At 32.3% G+C, this 17,451-nt stretch overlaps 1 protein-coding gene across 2 annotated transcripts; it reads right to left on the bottom strand.

The window, feature by feature from the left end:
- Window positions 1–1,064: 1,064 nt before the first annotated feature.
- Window positions 1,065–9,663, bottom strand: LOC110103097 (NAC domain-containing protein 75). Of its 2 annotated transcripts, none has more exons than XM_020831669.2 (7): window positions 9,474–9,663; window positions 7,888–8,101; window positions 7,607–7,787; window positions 6,443–6,951; window positions 4,455–4,622; window positions 3,361–3,447; window positions 1,065–2,063 (listed from the first exon to the last, which is right to left on the bottom strand). In XM_020831669.2, the coding sequence occupies exons 2-7, from the start codon at window positions 8,011–8,013 to the stop codon at window positions 1,980–1,982; spliced, it is 1,155 nt and encodes a 384-aa protein (XP_020687328.1). In that variant the 5' UTR covers window positions 8,014–8,101; window positions 9,474–9,663; the 3' UTR covers window positions 1,065–1,979. The 2 variants fall into 2 exon arrangements, with proteins under 2 accessions (XP_020687328.1, XP_028550204.1); XM_028694371.1 differs by lacking the exon at window positions 9,474–9,663 and adding an exon at window positions 8,681–9,467.
- Between the last annotated feature and the right edge of the window lie 7,788 nt (window positions 9,664–17,451).

The following is a 17,451-nucleotide window of genomic DNA, read 5'->3' as shown; positions in this document are numbered from 1 at the left end:
TATTGTAGATGACAAACATGATTACCATAAAGAGGTAGACAATTTAATGTAAAAAGAGGAGAAATATAAGATATAATGTAGTAGGAAGGATCTAATTTGAGTTTGAAGAGATGCATGGGTGATCCCTATTGGTATTGATTGAAGCTACCTGAGGTTAATATATTTTCTTTTTGGATTGGAGGGTTATATGAGAGGTGCAAGCTTGTTAGTATTGTCCCATAACTTCATTAGGTGGATCTAAGACTTGTACTGGCATAAAGTAGGCTCAAGGGAATGCACAAATATAAAAATTGAGAAAGGTACTTAGATACACATATGATATGTACTTTGGATTTTGAAGAAATTAATTATTATAGTTTCTCCTCTTATATTGGTTCATGAGACCATTAGGATAAAAACAAATATATATACCACTTGAATCAAGGCCCTTTCGTATAAGATTTAAGAGTTGAAGGCTTGATTTCATGACATTATTAGTTTGGCCAAGAGGGGGAAGAGGGTTTTTAGATAAATAAAGAAAGGCAAATGGACATGGAGTTTAGATGGTTTTGACTAGCCTTTTTTATTTTTGGATTGGAGGGTTATATGAGAGGTGCGAGCTTGTTAGTATTGTCCCATAACTTCATTAGGTGGATCTAAGACTTGTACTGGCATAAGGTAGGCTCAAGGGAATATACAAATATAAAAATTGAGAAAGGTACTACACATATGATATCTACTTTGGATTTGAAGAAATTAATTATTATAGTTTCTCCTCTTATATTGGTTCATGAGACCATTAGGATAAAAACAAATATATATACCACTTGAATCAAGGCCCTTTCGTATAAGATTTAAGAGTTGAAGGCTTGATTTCATGACATTATTAGTTTGGCCAAGAGGGGGAAGAGGGTTTTTAGATAAATAAAGAAAGGCAAATGGACATGGAGTTTAGATGGTTTTGACTAGCCTTTGAGGAGAGGAAGCCTTTAGGTTGGTTGTGGAGCATAGAAAGGAGGGAGACATGAAGATCGGAAGCAAATAGAACATGCACAATGAGGAAGCCACAAGCTATCATTATAATTGCATGAAAGCAACTCAACAAATTAATATTTCATTCAACGATATTTCAAGTTACATAATTGTTGTATGCATAAAGTTTCAAGAAAAAATATATGGAAAATAACCTAAACTATAAACCATTTAAGCTGGAAGGACAATGGCTCCACTTTACTGTAATGTCTATGTTCCTTCCTTGAAGTAGATGACCAGACTTTTTTGGAAAGTGATTGGATATTGATTTTGATCACATGTTTCTTGAACAAAGTGGAAAGAAGCGACCATGCTTGTATGGAAAGTGGGTGATTCTTGGGTTATAGCACATGCTACAATTCTATCAAGAAGGGTCAGCCATCCGAGAGATTATTATGTGTAGTGTCCGGACCGTCCGAAGGTGAATCTAAATGTGCCACATCACTCTTATGCACCGGACCCCAGGTGACGTGGCGGGTCCAGATTCGCCTCCGAACAAATCCGGAGGCTGCACGTAATAATTTTCCCATCCGTAATAAAAAATTTTTGGCTTTGAATTTTGTGAATGACGATGATCATGGAGAGTAATGACCTTCAAGATTGATGCATGGCTCTAATTGTATCATGTGATAAGTGTAAGTGCATGAGACTGTATTGCATCAAAGATCTAAAATTGGAGATATTTGTTGGTACCTTCTTCGCTTTCCTTTCTTTCCTAATAACAACCTTACTATGTTTCATGCCAGCCTGAATTATTATATAGTTAGTTTCGTCAGCTGAGCCTTAGCTCATTGTTCGAGAGAGAGAGAGAGAGAGAGAGAGAGAGAGAGAGAGAGAGAGAGAGAGAAGGCGGCCATTTTCCTTACTTTCCTCAATTGATTCCTCTTTAAGAGAAGAGTTTCCTTGTGAGTACTTATCACCATATATTTTCCATGTTTTCTGTGTTATTTCATAGTTCTCCTTTGTTATTATCCATGATGATCATGGCTGTCAGGTAACCAATATGAGTACTTCAGCCATTCCGTCTCTTGAGGATGTGCAATTGATGTTTCCTGTTGAAACATGCAATAAGTAAATAAACGAAAATGTAAGAAAAAAAAAATCAATAAAGAAAAAAAAGATCGATAAATTTTTTATATATAGATGATCTAATTTTCCATGCAATTCAATCCTATATAAGGCTGCTTCAAGTACTGTTAAATCCATTTTCTGTTCTTTTTTCACATTATAATTCTTTCTTCATACAAATTAATTTCTCAACCTATTTTATGTTAAGTAGGATAGTTAGATTGTGATAATCTAAATATAATAAAAAGGTTGCAAATCTCTTTCTTTACATGAATGCGCACTTAGTATGGTCCAGTCAGTGAAGTTCTACGATGAGTTCAAATCTAGGAATATAGAGTTATCTGCTATATCCTTGTCTGATAAATGCGTAGGCATTCAAATACAATGTATTCCTTTTTCCCCCTTTATCTTTGGCTTTATCTTTTCCTTTATCTTTTTGAAAACAAATTCTGTGTTGTTCCATGTGAAAACCAAGTGAAAAGGAAGAAACACACCATCGAGATGATAACAAGCTTCTGTGTTTGCTCTTTTTGAGGTTTCTAAAAGGAAAGAAAGGAAGGTTCTGTTTTATCTCGGCCCTAACTCTTTCTAAAACCCTATCACAGAACTGAAACCCTGTGAGGAATTCCTCCTGCAAATTTATGCGAAAATTATCATAAAACTAACTCGCAGAAATATATTATGCACTGAGATTTAAAATATTCTAAAGTAATGTTCTATGGTGTTCTTTCAATAAATAAATGTTTTTTATACAAAAAATACTCATATTATTTTGATTTTTTACAAAAAGTCTGAATTTTGATTAAATACTCTATAATTTACAGGATGCTTTCTCAGAATTACAAAAAAAAATTCCTTCCTGACAACACACTTAGCAAGGCCATAATATATAACATGTAAATTAGCATGCTAAGCAGAAAGGAACCAACATCAGATGAAAAAATAATAATAATTCACCTTTTTATATTTTATTTGCCTGTTTAATCCTCTTATGTCAGCAACTAATGGTCCCACTTGAAATTTATTAATGGTTTGGTGGCGAGAATTTTCTATAAAAAGATGGTACTTATACTGTTCTTTTGTCTCTTGCAGTTATTGTTTATGTTTTCTTCACAGTTACCACTATTCTATCTTCTCTACTCTATGAGTTCAACAGTAAGTAGTTATAACAACCCTAACCCACCCAAGAAACCTATGAGATTAAGCAAGAGAGAATATTATACAAATTTTATTCTTGCAACCAGCAGTAATAAGAGAAAGGTAAAAGGTAGTCAGACTTACTGGTTTTATATCAGTTGATGTGCAGCTCATTATCAACTCTTCAAGGCCAGCACCAGCAGGTCTTCCCACCATTTTATGCTGCTGTTGCTGTTGATATTATTATTCCAAACAAGTTAGTAAATGATTTCTTATAATTATTAGATTCATTTCAGCACCATTATTATAGATTGAAAATATGCTTAAGAAATTGTTTAGTCATAGTGGACAAATAGTTTATTTTTAAAAAAATCCCATCGAAGACTCATCCTGGATAAAATATCAAGGGACCTTTCACTTATTACATACATTAAAATAATAAACTTACAAAGATTTTAAGTTAAGTCCCAGACTACAAGTCATAAGTTAGAGGAAGGTGAAGATGACATCTAATCATCATGCCTTGGAATTTAATGCTCATCACTACAGGAAAATCATCCATTATCAACAGCAATTTACGACGGTTTATCTCAATTTTTCGGCGGTTTCAAAACCGTCGGAATAAACCGCGTAGGAAATGGAAATTACCGGCGGTATCTTTCCAGCGGTAATATTTTCCGGCTGTTTTCCCGGCGGCTACAACATATAAAAGCAATTTGAGTGCCGGAATTTCTGATGATTTACTCTTTATTACCGGCAGTCTAACCGCCGGTTAATAGCAACGATCAAACCGCTAAATATTCTGCCGGTATTCTGTGAATTTCATGTAGTGCATGTTCATATCTAATTACATATAATAAAATGATATAATCAAGTACATTTCCATATTATCTAAAGCTTATAATTTTTTTTAAAACACTTATATAGCAAGAGCTCCTATATAAAAGCAATTAAAGGTATATATATCTTTTTAGTTAGACACAAGACAATAATCAAAAGAAGTTGCTGAGGAGCATTACAATCTTATGTTATTATATATTTTTTAATAGATTTCTCCTAAATTTCTTGTTTTATCTTCAAAATTATAATAACTGTGCTCATGCATTATTTAAGTATATCAGAATAAGTACACTAATCAATCATATACTTTATAGAGATGATTAATGTCATGTGTCATATAAGCTTATAAAGTTAATTAGAGGAGATCATACATATATTTTATGAGAAAAATAATATACCTGAAACTTATCTGCCTGGAAGAGAAACCTTGAGACATGGTAGGGATCTTCAAGAACAATGGATGCCTGTTGCACTGTAGCTGGAGAGATTAATCCTGAAATGGAGTTAGTAGGCCTGCTTATCGATGCTTCTGATGAATGGTCTGCAGCTCTCTCTCCTAAGCCTACCTGTTCATGAGAATAAAAATGTACATAGTTTAAGTTCATTTCTTATTGATCTCTAAGCTCCAGTGAGAGGAGAAATCATCAATTTAGATTTACTTAACTAAATGCTTTGCAAGTTGGAAGGCTTCTATGTTATAAAAAGCATTATACAGATATAGTCATAGGTAAGAAGAAAACATTAGAGAGGGAGTATAAGGAGCAAGCAGTTGATGTCAGCTGTGTGTATAAATTCAGGCCTTGTTTCCGGTGGTTTTTTTATTGTTTCTTAAAGCAATTTTTTAGTTCAAAAATTAAAAATTTTGTACTATAAAATTACTTTATGATGCATTTAAAAAGCTGTCCCAAACGAATTCTCAGTGTATGATCTACCTAGCATAAACTTGTTATAATAAAAAAATTGAGCTTCCAAACACATTCTTAATAAGATATTTTTTTGAAATTACTATTAACTAAAGAAAGCATTGCTTCCTCATGCGTAAGGGTACAGCTTATGTCAGATTTTTTTTTTTCATAATATTTCAATTTGTAAAAAGAATTTAATTGTGACAAATAATCCCCCTTCAATTTTTCTCCATTTATCTACTTTATTTATTCGTTATGTCAACACAATTAATTGAAAAATAAGCAATTGCAAGGACAGCTTAATGTGATACGGTTACTTTCCTATTAATTATATGTTGACATAAAGTTAAAATTTTAAGAAAACAAAACATTGATACTAATTAAAAATTAGATCAAACGACTCGAACTGACTGTTCCAATCGGTTCAACTGTGAATCGGTCTGAATGATTTAATCCAGCTCAAAAATTATTTCTACGTATATACTAGTAACCAAAGACATGTTGCTAGAACTAGTGATAAATTGTGGTTGAACCGGAGAATCGGTGAATCTATCCGAGTTTTTATGATCCAGTGGGTTCAAATACAAATCAATTTTTGGTCTTTTGATTTTAATCAAATATTTATGATAAAAAAACTTAGAAGTTCTAGCAAGTTTAAGCCTTCTCTGATTTTTGTTTTGAACTATAAGTAAAATATTGTTGTTATTCGAAATTGATCAATGTCTCATAAATAATAAAAATATCATTTCCAAAATTTTGATTTTGAATCAAATACCAAAAATTTAATAGTGGAGCATCCTTAGTTAGAATGGTATTTATTTGATTAAAAAAAAATTCATTATTATGTCATTAACTTAAAATAATTTTAATATTTATTACATTATCCGGTTTAACACCAATTGAATCATTGAACCTTAAATTTCTAATTCTTTTGGTTTGATGTCCGATCATTTTTCAGAACATTAATGAAAAGAGCATTATGAAATATCTGAAAATTGACAAGACGAATATATCAGCCATATTATAAAATACAAGGAGATCCTAAAAATTCTTTGTTTAACATCTGTCATTTTTAGGAGAAATTATTCTGTGAGGAGTCAGGATGGGAATAACTGTCTGGACATGTGAGTGTACACAATGTGTGCATAGTGTATATCAAATAAGTGTACACATTGTAAGTACACTCATAATCTCTAGACTCTGTCCAAAATAATTTCTCAATTTTTAGACCAGATCAATTTTATCCGAAAATTATTTTACTTCGAAAAAATTGACCTTCTCAGCTATAATTTTCTTTATATTTCTATAAAAATAAAATTAACAAATTTCTAGTTTAATTGAAACAAAAACTATAAAACTTACTCTCTCTAGGTAGCATCTAGCTAAGTATTTCAAAATAAATCAATTTAATTAAAATTTAATGAAAGAAATCTGAGTAGAATTTTTTTTCTTTCATAAAATTAATAAGAATTGCTTCTCACCTCATCGAAGCTCTTCCTAAAAGTACCAAAGCTCAAATCATCATTCTGACGCATCTGCTGCAGCTGTAATTGCTCTATACCACTATATACTGCAGCCGTGCCTGCATCAACCACAAGCTTTGATGAAGAACAGTTACCAATCCCAATTCCCTCTCCTCCACCAACTGCCCCACATTGTCTTGGTTGTGTCTGATAGAATATCTTAGATACCACAAGCTCCCCCTCTTTCTCCTCTTCCATCTCCCCCAGATGATACTGGTGCATTACCCAATTTGTCTTCTCCGGCTTCCGGTGCTTGCCGAAGTTGGTGTAAAGCACCAGTATCTTCTTACATCCTTTCTGCTTTCCGTTTGCCATCACCGCCCTCGTCTTCCCCGTTTTGTGCCACCGTGTCTCGCCTCGCCGGATATCGGTCTCAGGCTGGATCTTCCTCCTCTTTCTCGTCCCCGTCGTGTATGCCTTCGACGGCCGGTGGAAGAAGTGCTTGCTCAATCCATCTCTTGTCACACCTGAATTGAGAGAGAAAAAAATATGAATCCAGTAATATTAGAAAAGTTAATTCATTTCTGTTAGAAATTCTGACAGAATTAAAAAAATTATATTGATGAAAACAATGCATTTTTCAGAATTAAATATAAATATTCTATCAAATATGATCTATTGAACATAATTTTTATTAGTCAATGACGGTTTTGAAGCTTTTAGAAAAAAAAAATTGAGCCGTTTTTTTTTACCTATTTGAAAAAAAAAATTGAGCCGTTGAATGCGAGGAGTTTCAGAACTTCTGAATTTATTCTAAGAAGAACGTAATATAAAAACTAGCAGAAATCTCAAAGAAAATAAAGAATTTTTAAAATAATTTTAATCATTACATAAATATTTTTAATTGTTTTGATTGTTATTTAATCTAAGATTTAGATAGTAAGAAATTAAATCAAAATATCATTCAAGAAATTAGTAATTGTATAAAAAATATCACCAAATAAAACAGTTGCAGATGTTAGCTCATTAAGCATCTTTAGCCTTCATCATCTTCTTTTCGAAAAGGAATGGAATTTATTCCAATCTGAAATAACTTTTTCAGATTATCTCTGCACAAATCTATGGTCCAAAAAAAAAAAAAAAAACATAAAATATATAACAATTATACTAAAAAAAATTAACCTGGAAGCTTCTCAGGATGTGTGTAGCAGATGCCATCTTCTCCTTCAATAGTTGGTATGAACTCATCTATAAGAGGATGCGATCTGATCAATCCTTCAATAGAAACCTTTCCTTCCAGGTGCTCAATGAGCTCTTGATCTGTGGGATCAAATTTAACTCCAGCAGGTAGCCCAAACCAATCCTAATAATATTACAAAGATATATTAATTTGATATACCATAAAGATATTTGATATCTGTATTTTTCAAGGAGTATCAGATTCTCTGGAAATATATTCCTACTGGTTTGTTTTCGATCTGGTGGCCGCAATTCGGGCACTGTTTAGATCCTCTCATCTGATGCTCTTCTAGCTTGGCATCAATGAGGTTGGCTGAGCTGCTTGAAGAAACTATGTGGCTTCTTCTCATTGTCTCTACTCATGCGGTTGAAGCTCTTGTTTCCTCCTTAATTTACTGAATCTTCTTGAAGAATATTATCTCAGTTTCTCTTCAGTTTCTGTCAAGATTCATGGCAGTTTGAACATAAATCAAGCAAGTAATAATCATTATTTATTTATATATTGAATTTTTGTTCATGCGTCTCTATCATTAACGGAAATCTGTATTAAAAAAATGGAGATCTTAATATAAAATGAACAAAAATAAGTTTTTTCTTACATAAGAGAAAAAATTCTATGAAGTTTTTAGTTGGAACAAATCAAAATAATGAAAAGTTGAAAGCAAATAATGGGAAATGGAAGAATTAATGAAGCCCAGATCAAAATAAGCAATGGATGCAAAAATCTCTTGAAGGCAATAACATTTACAGAGGTTTTACAATTAAAATAGTATAAAAAAACCCTGCAAAATCTCTAGCTTGTTACTGACTGAGGAGGAGGGGATGGATCAAGGGGAAAGGGAGAGAAGAAACTTGCTATAATTGGAAAGAATTATATATATGGAAGAGAAAAGAAAAGTGAACTTGGGCATCATATTAAGCTGAAAGTAGAAACATTTAAAATATTAAATTCTTAGAAATCTACCAACTTTAATTTAATATCATAAGGAAAAAGAAAAGGGTATAAAAACACTGCACCTTCAAACACATAAGAGAGAGAGAGAGAGAGAGAGAGGGAGGCCGGGAGGGTCTTCAGCTCTATCTTTAGGGTTTTGAGCACAAAAGATAGATGAAGAGACAAAAAAATTAAACGGTCCAATGGCTGTGAACTATTAGACTGTTGCAATAGCACAAACTTAGTGTACTGCTATCAAAACAAACTATTAAAGTACAGTAAAAGTCTTAAATGGTAGAGAGGGAGAGGAAGAAGAGAGAAGATGAATCGTAATTAAGGTGCATGGTTCGCTATTTTATTTTCTTATCCATAATTCTATTAGAATCTCACACATCAGAAATTTATTCTTTAATACTCGCTAAAGTTATCATATATGCCTTACTATCTTGTTCGGACAAACTGATTCAAGCATCTCATTTTCCTTAGATTTCATCAATATTTATCTGTTTTATGGAATATTTTTTATTTTTATAGATCTATATAGCTAATATACAGTTTTGTTAAATAAAAGTATTAAAACACAAATTACTCTAAGCTGATTGTTCAGAAAGACAGAAGGAAATGTGATAATAGAATTTCTATCAAAATAGCATATCATGCCAGCACTTTCATATATATATATATATATATATATATATATATAGAGAGAGAGAGAGAGAGAGAGAGTAGCAGTGTGATTCGGTCCTTCCTTCTTGCATCAGATCCACGATGAAACATCAATGATCTCCTATTAATCTTGCCACTGCATAATGAAAACCAAACCCAAAAAGAGAAAGAGAGAGAAGGGAGAGGTGTGAGGGTGTGGCAAGAGCTCACATAGATTCTAAAATTGTGTAAATGATGACTCTTTTGCTCTGCAAATAGAGAGAGAGAGGGATGAGGGTGAATCCAGAGGTTGCTTCTTAAGCATATGAGAGAGAGAGAGAGAGAGAGAGAGAGAGAGAGAGAGAGAAGGGTGAGGGTGAATCCAAAGGTTGCTTCAGAAGCAAGGTAGATGAGCAGTACACTCGATGGATATCGATTTAAATAAGACAAAATAGATAAAAAATATATGGGCTAGCAAACTTAAAAGGGAAGCAGAACCATGTGTGGTACCAGAAGAATTTGATAACGTCCCCCTGTATTTACCATTAGCTGTACCTGCTATAAAGCTGATGTTGTTCACATGAGTTAAGGCTGCCAGCTTATTAGAACACTCGATGAACGGTATGCAAGGGCCAGGAAAATGTATCTTCGAGCATCATGAAATATATCTTTGTAATCATCTTATTATTTTTCATTTAGGGGGTTTTTTTTTTAAAATAAAATTTTCAATTATTTGAATTGATTATAAATTTATAAATTTATATAAAGAGTTTATGCTATTCTTTTTAGATAAAAAATTTTCAATAATAAGAAAAAGAAACAACAAGATTATTAAAATCATGATCTCTTTAAATTTTAATACAACTATTTTAAAAAATTAAAATAATTTAATTGTTTCAACACATCTTGAGTGATCACTAAATTTTGGCTCTATTTTTTATTTTAAATTTAATATTTATTAAAAGAAAAATAATTTGATTCAAAGATTTCAAACTTTGAAATCCTTTGATGGGATACTTGTTATCTTATTTTAAAGGTACATTCACATAGTCTTTTCATGACTTCAAGTATTTAATAGACATTGGGGATGTCCTAATAGCTGAACTCATACTTCATGGATCCATAAGGAGAATGCGTTGATGTTATTTGAAACCTAATTGAATAGGACACCCAGAGGGGAATTGTCCCTTACAAGAACAATGAAGGATCTCATGGACTACCCACCCAATCACTTGCTCTCCAATAAGAACTGGCCACGATCCGTGATTGAGCATTGCTAACCATGTTTGACATCTAAGTTATAGGAAAACATCTATTCAAAAGGGTTTTAGCCCATTCCATCACATTCAAAGTAAATAAAGGGGTTTACTGTCACACCCAACATCTAATTTTAAATAATTGCCTATTTAAAACCTTCTTGTCATTTATCAGATCCACTAATTGACATCCATATTAAAATAGATCAGTGGACAGTTTATTTCTTATTAATATTGATACATTAGTCAAGTTCCCGATATATAACAAACATTTCATTCCACTTACTAGTCCCAAGCAATCATGACTATAAAAAAATACAATAATAAGATTAACAATATCTAGACTATCAACAAAATCAGCCTCATTCCAAGCTCCGTAAACTTCCCTGAAATGTAAAAAAATCATGTAATGAGCAAAAACCAATAGATTGTAAAATTATAAAAATAATCAATGCTTGGAAGTAGAAATAATATGTTCTTATCCATTCAAATCACATTAGTATAAACATGTAACAATAAGAATTTGTGACAAACAATATGAGCAATGTCAATTTGCATATATGTAACCAGTGTAACTCAATAACCATTGATCAATAATCGTACAGAGGATCAATATAAAAAATATCAATGTTCTATCAATTATCAATGCATACTTATCTCAATGTTCTATGCCCTTTCATATATATGTCAATGTGAATATTTCTATGGATATTATGTCATGTTGGTGCAAACGAATCATATATATATATATATATATATACATCATGCATTTTATACATGTATCTATACCATGCATTTAATACATGCATATTGTATCACATATCTTTTATTTGTATCTTATATCATGTGTCAATCATATTAGTCATGTGGTCAACCTAATAGAAATCAATCTCATTAGTCACAAAGAACTAGTCTCATCAATCATACTAGTCCAACAAACTTGAATCAATCTCATAGATTATTTTAGTCCTACAAATAAGAATACATATCATTAATTATATTAGTTATATAAATAAGAATCAATCTCATCAATCATATTAGTCGTAAATAAGAATCAATCTCATCAATCATATCATGTTGTCAATTCAGACAAACTAGGAATTTGTCAATTATTTTTAGTCAGTCTCTTTCTTTCACACACATGCCAAATCATATATATCATAATAATATCAATTATCAAATGTCATGTACATATCTAATTCTATTAACAACAACAACAACATTAAGCCTTTGTCCCACACGTGGGGTCGGCTACATGAATCCTTTTTCGTCATTGTGTCATGTTAAAAGTCAAATTCTCATTCAAAACTAATAGAGAAAGTTCATTTCTAATATTTTATAACCAACTCTTTTTAGGTCTATCTTTATCTTTCTTAACATAAGTCAAATCTAAGACCTCAACTTTTCTATTCGGGTCATCAGAAGGTCTCCATTTAATGTGACTAAATCATCTAAGATGACTCTCTCTAATCTTATCTTCTACTAGAGCTACTCCAACCTTTTCACGTATGTGCTCATTTTGCATCTTATCTCTAAGAGTAAATTCACTCATCCACCTCAGCATCTATCACACCCCAAGATCTAATTTGGAAGAATTATTCAGTCAATCCTTTAAATCAATCTTCTACCAGAACTATCTATATATAGTCATCAATCAGTATTAAACAGTCTAACAAAAATTTATAATTTAAAACATCAAGTAAATATTATATTTATTTTACAAAAGTTATTTATAATACTCAGGATCTTCAACAATGATCACAAATCCATCCAGTCATGAGTACAAAAGAATAACTATAATAAAAAGGAACAAAAACATGAAGATTCCTTATCAACCTCAAACTCCCGCTCCCTTGTCCTGACCTGAAATTATTAATCACATATAATGAGCTTAAAAAGCCCAACAGATCTTCAAATACCTACAACTGAAATCAAAGCACAATACAAAAGTAATATGCATGACAATCAATCAAATCATTGTAGTCACTTACACATGATCATTGAATCAATGCAGAATCAAAAATCAATGCTTAAATAGTAATCAGTGTATAAACAGTAATCATGACATAAACGGTAGTCAATGCGTAAACAGTATCAATACAGAAACAGTAAAATCATCAATCTACCGTAGAAGAATTAGTAGATAGTATAAAAGTCCGTAAAGCTCAATGAATCAGTATATGCGTCAAATCTCTACAGTAGTCATCGTGTCTATAACATCAGTTAATTCAATAGACAAATCATCATATCTAAAATCTTAGTCAAATCATTAAAAAATTCTTCGTATCAGTAATACCAATCAAATCAGTCAATAAATCATCGTATCAATACTATTAATTATATAAAGAGAATTCATCGATTCAATAATATCAGTCGGCATAAAACGTCAAATAAATACTATCGTTCGTGATTGTTGAAATTAAACAATTGCAGTAAAACCATATCAAAATGTATACTTGCAATTCCAGTTATTCAATATCATGTGCTCAGTGAATCACATGCAATCCAGTAATCTATATCACGTGTTCAGTGAATCACATGCCACTTGCTCAGCATATCACATGCATAATGTCAGTATAGTGAATCAGTAGTATCAATGCCTGTATCAGTATCAGTAACAATTCAGTGACATGAACAGTAATGTTATAATCATGAAATCATATAATAAAGGTAAATCCATATAATATCAATAAAATCGTACAATAACGTTACATTCGTTCAGTATTTGTAAATGCATCAGTATCAGTAAATCCCTATAGTAGCAGTAACAATACTGCTAAACATGCAATTCAATACATTAGTCATACAGAGCAAGTAGAAGAACTGGCTATTAAGGTGTTTTTCAGTCTTGTATCAGTATCTTATATCTTGTATTCGATCTGTTGGCTTAGTAAAAAGAGTCGTCACTCTTTGCCCGTTAGCACAGTAACCATCTCCTTATAACTCCCATCAGTAATCACGTGATCAGTAGAGGATAACACCAAACCGTATTTAAAGGAAAATCCATCGGCCCACCATCCTATACAGGTCAATCAGTCTCCAACCAACGGTTCAACCAGTCTTTCACATATACAGTAGTATCACAGTAATATAATAATAATTTCAATCATATAACTACATTCATCAGCATCCCATCAATACATTATAACCGTAAAATATGATTTAGCTCAATTTAGAAAACTCCTTAAAATATCGTATAGTAGACAGAAGTCATTATAAAATGCACAATTTTAAAAAATTACCAAATTACTAGAAATCGTGTAAAATAATATTTCAAAACTTTACTTGTACTGAAGCAATATTTTTCAACATCCTAATAATTTTCTATTCGATAAAAATCTCACAGAATTCAAAATACCCAGTAAAATATCTCCAGAAAATATTCAAAACATGTAAAATCATTATCTCAAAAATATATCAAAAGTTACGCGGTGAAAGTTTCATCAATACAAAGTTATGCATGCTTTTCGGTAGCGGAATTACAAAACTGAGCAAAAATAACAAAATACAAAATCTTCGAAATCAAAAATAGGATTCAGATTCCTTACTATGAGTAAAATAATTCTTTCAACTGTGTCGACGGACGAAAATCACTCTGCGGTCTCCGAAACCAAGCTTTCTTATTCTATTTCTCTCTCCAGCTTTTTCTCTCTTCAAAATATCTCAAAAATATCTCAAATCATCTATTTAATGAACTCGATCGTCCAGACGATGTTTCTCGTTCGTCCCAGGATGATCTCCTCTGTACACAAATCATACAAACGATAATGGATCTTCGTCCCTGGACGATGCTCTCTGGCGAAAATTTTGTTCTGTTCATCCTGGACGAACTCAGGTTCATACGGACGAACCTGCAATTTACTCAGTTCGTACAGGAAATTCATACAGACTAACTGAAGAAATTTTTACTGTTCGTCCGTACTGAAGTCAGTTCGTACAGACTAACTGCACAAAAAAAAAATAAAATTCTAAGAAGTTTTACAATCTACCCTTCTTAAAAAAATGTCATTTTCGACATTTCCCTTAAGGGTTCGAATGCAAAATCGATATAAAATAAATCCGTCAAATCAAAATTCAAATCAAATCGAATCAAAATTAATTCTCGTCAGAAATCATACCGTCATACAGTTCATTCGATCATATGTCATTCACTATGTATGACATGTCATGTCAATCAGTTAGTCAAATAAATTTCCTACCAGTACAACTTTCAGGTCATTGTTGATCTTCATAATGCTGTAAACTGTATACACGTGGCATCATTGGAGTAGGTGCAGTAGGTCATGGTGCAACGACACTAACAGCTATATCATTCGTTCTTTTTATTGATCTTTTATTATATGCTCTTGAGCCAATAGTCCTATGTCCTACAGTACGTCTAGGCTATCCTGTACCAGAATCAGTTCTTTCTCTAAATCCTTTCTAAGGACAGTCTGCTACTCTATGTCCTTGCTGTCCACAGCAAAAACATTATCCCGTCAATAAATAGCATTGACCAACATGTCGTCGACCACAATGAATACACTCACTGTAGCTACCAGAAGATGCTACTAATACAGATCCCCTTAAATCACTATACTTACTTTTCTTATCTCTATCTCTTTCTCTACTCGGTTCATCTCTACTCCTCCTACTACTGACATCATCTCTTGATGCTGGTGCTGCCAAATCAATCTTTATCAATCTAGCCCGTTCCACCAACTCATAAAACTCATGAATCCGTAACGGTACTAGTGGGTGTCTCAGCTCTCTATTCAATCCTTGTAGAAATCTATAACACTTTTCTTCATCAGTGGGGATCAAATGAGAAGCATACTGAGTAAGTGCAGTAAACTCGACTTCATACTGCATCACTGTTTTGCATCATTGTTCCAATTTGATGAAAGCTTCTTGCATTTGTCGTTGAGCTGACAGAGGTACAAACTACATCCCATCCTGAACACTGTAGTGAACTCATTCCAAGTGATCTCAGCATTTGTCTTCCCTTGAAATTTCTCTCTTTTCTGTCCAATCCATCATCTCTCTACTTCTCCTTCAAATAGAAACACAGCTAAATGCACCTTTTGACTTTTCGGACACTGCATGCCGTCAAAGATCTTTTCTATCCTCATTATTCAATCTTCAGCAGCCCGAGGTCTTAAAGCTCCTTTGAACAACGGAGGCTTCAACTTATGAAATATCTGTAAATGCTTATCTGCTTCTTATTCTTTACTTCCACTCAACTTACTCTATGTGTCACCCATTACCTGTGCTATAACAGTAGACAACTGCATCATACTTTTTGATGGCATTGGAGAAACACTGTATTGTTCATTTGGTACATTTGATTCTAGATTATCCATTTAACTTTTCACTTGTACAGTTCAGTATAATCTGAATGATACACACATAAAATTATGTATGCAAAATGATGTACTTGAAACTACCCATTCTTCCCCACTCTTAATCAAATTTTATAGCTCAAGTAACAATCAATTCTTCCAATAACACTGCTCTGATACCAAAAATCTTATCACGCCCCAATATCTAACTTGGAAGAATTATTCAGTCAATCCTTTAAATCAATCTTCTACCAGAGCTATCTATAGTCATCAATCAATATTAAACAGTCTAACAAAAATCTATAATTTAAAACATCAAGTAAATATTATATTTTCATTTTTTTCCAGAAGTCATTTACAATACTCAGGATCTTCAACAATGATCACAAATCCATCCAGTCATAAGTACAAAAGAATAACTATAACAAAAAGGAATAAAAAATTGAGGATTCCTTATCAACCTTAAACTCCTGCTCCCTTGCCCTGACCTGAAATCATTAACCACATATAATGAACTTAAAAAGCCTAGCAGGTCACCAAATACCTACAACTGAAATCAAAGTACAGTACGGAAGCAATATGCATGTCAATCAATCAAATCATTACAGTCACTTACACATGATCATTGAATTAATGCATAATCAAAAATTAATGCATAAACAGTAATCAGTATATAAACAGTAATCAGTACATAAATGATATTTAATGTATAAACAATATCAATATAGAAAAAGTAAAATCCTCAATCAACCGTAGAAGAATTAGTAAATAGTATAAAAGTCCGTAAAGCTCAATGAATTAGTACGTGCGTCAAATCTCTACAGTAGTCGTCGTGTCTATAACATCAGTCAATTCAGTAGATAAATAATCGCATCTAAAATCTCAGTCAAATCATTAAAGAAATCTTCGTATCGGTAATACCAATTAAATTAGTCAATAAATCATCGTGTCAATACTATCAATTATATAAAGAGAATTCATCGGTTCAATAAAATCAGTTGGTATAAAATGTTAAATCAATATTATCATTCGTGACTGTTGAAATTAAACAATTGTAGTAAAACCGTATCAAAATGTACACTTGCAATTCCATTTATTCAATATCACGTGCTCAGTGAATCACATGTCACTTGCTCAGTATATCACATGCATAATCTCAGTACAGTGAATCAGTAGTATCAATGCCTATATCAGTATCAGTAATAATTCAGTGACATGAACAATAATGCTATAATCGTGAAATCGTGCAGTAACAGTAAATCCGTACAATATCAACAAAACTGTATAATAACGTTAAATCGTTCAGTATTAATAAATGCGTCAGTATCAGTAAATCTGTATAGCAGCAGTAACAATACTGCTAAACATGCAATTCAATACAGTAGTCATATAGAGCAAGTAGAAGCACTGGCTATTAAGGTGTTTTTTAATCTTGTATCAGTATCAGTATCTTGTATCTTGTATCTATTAGCTCAGTAAAAAGAGTTGTCACTCTTTGCTTGTCGGCATAGTAATCATCTCCTTATAACTCCCATCAATAATCACATGATCAGAAGAGGATAACACCAAACCGTATTTAAAGGAAAGCCAGACGGCCCACCATCCTTTACAGGTCAATCAGTCTCCAACCAA

The sequence above is a fragment of the Dendrobium catenatum genome, unplaced genomic scaffold (assembly GCF_001605985.2).
Source record: "Dendrobium catenatum unplaced genomic scaffold, ASM160598v2 fragScaff_scaffold_465, whole genome shotgun sequence".
Taxonomy (NCBI): Eukaryota; Viridiplantae; Streptophyta; class Magnoliopsida; order Asparagales; family Orchidaceae; genus Dendrobium; species Dendrobium catenatum.
The sequence above is the reverse complement of the archived record's forward strand: the minus strand, read 5'-3'. Positions and strand labels throughout refer to the sequence as shown.

Bases quoted from the DNA above. Each gene is read 5' to 3' on its own strand.
- LOC110103097 (XM_020831669.2), bottom strand. From the start codon at position 8,013: ATGAGAAGAAGCCACATAGTTTCTTCAAGCAGCTCAGCCAACCTCATT. The intron at 4,623-6,442 runs GTGAGAAGCAAT...TCTCATGAACAG, and splicing joins TTAGGAAGAGCTTCGATGAG to GTAGGCTTAGGAGAGAGAGC. The intron at 2,064-3,360 runs GTAAGTCTGACT...ATGTTTCAACAG, and splicing joins CATCAACTGATATAAAACCA to GAAACATCAATTGCACATCC.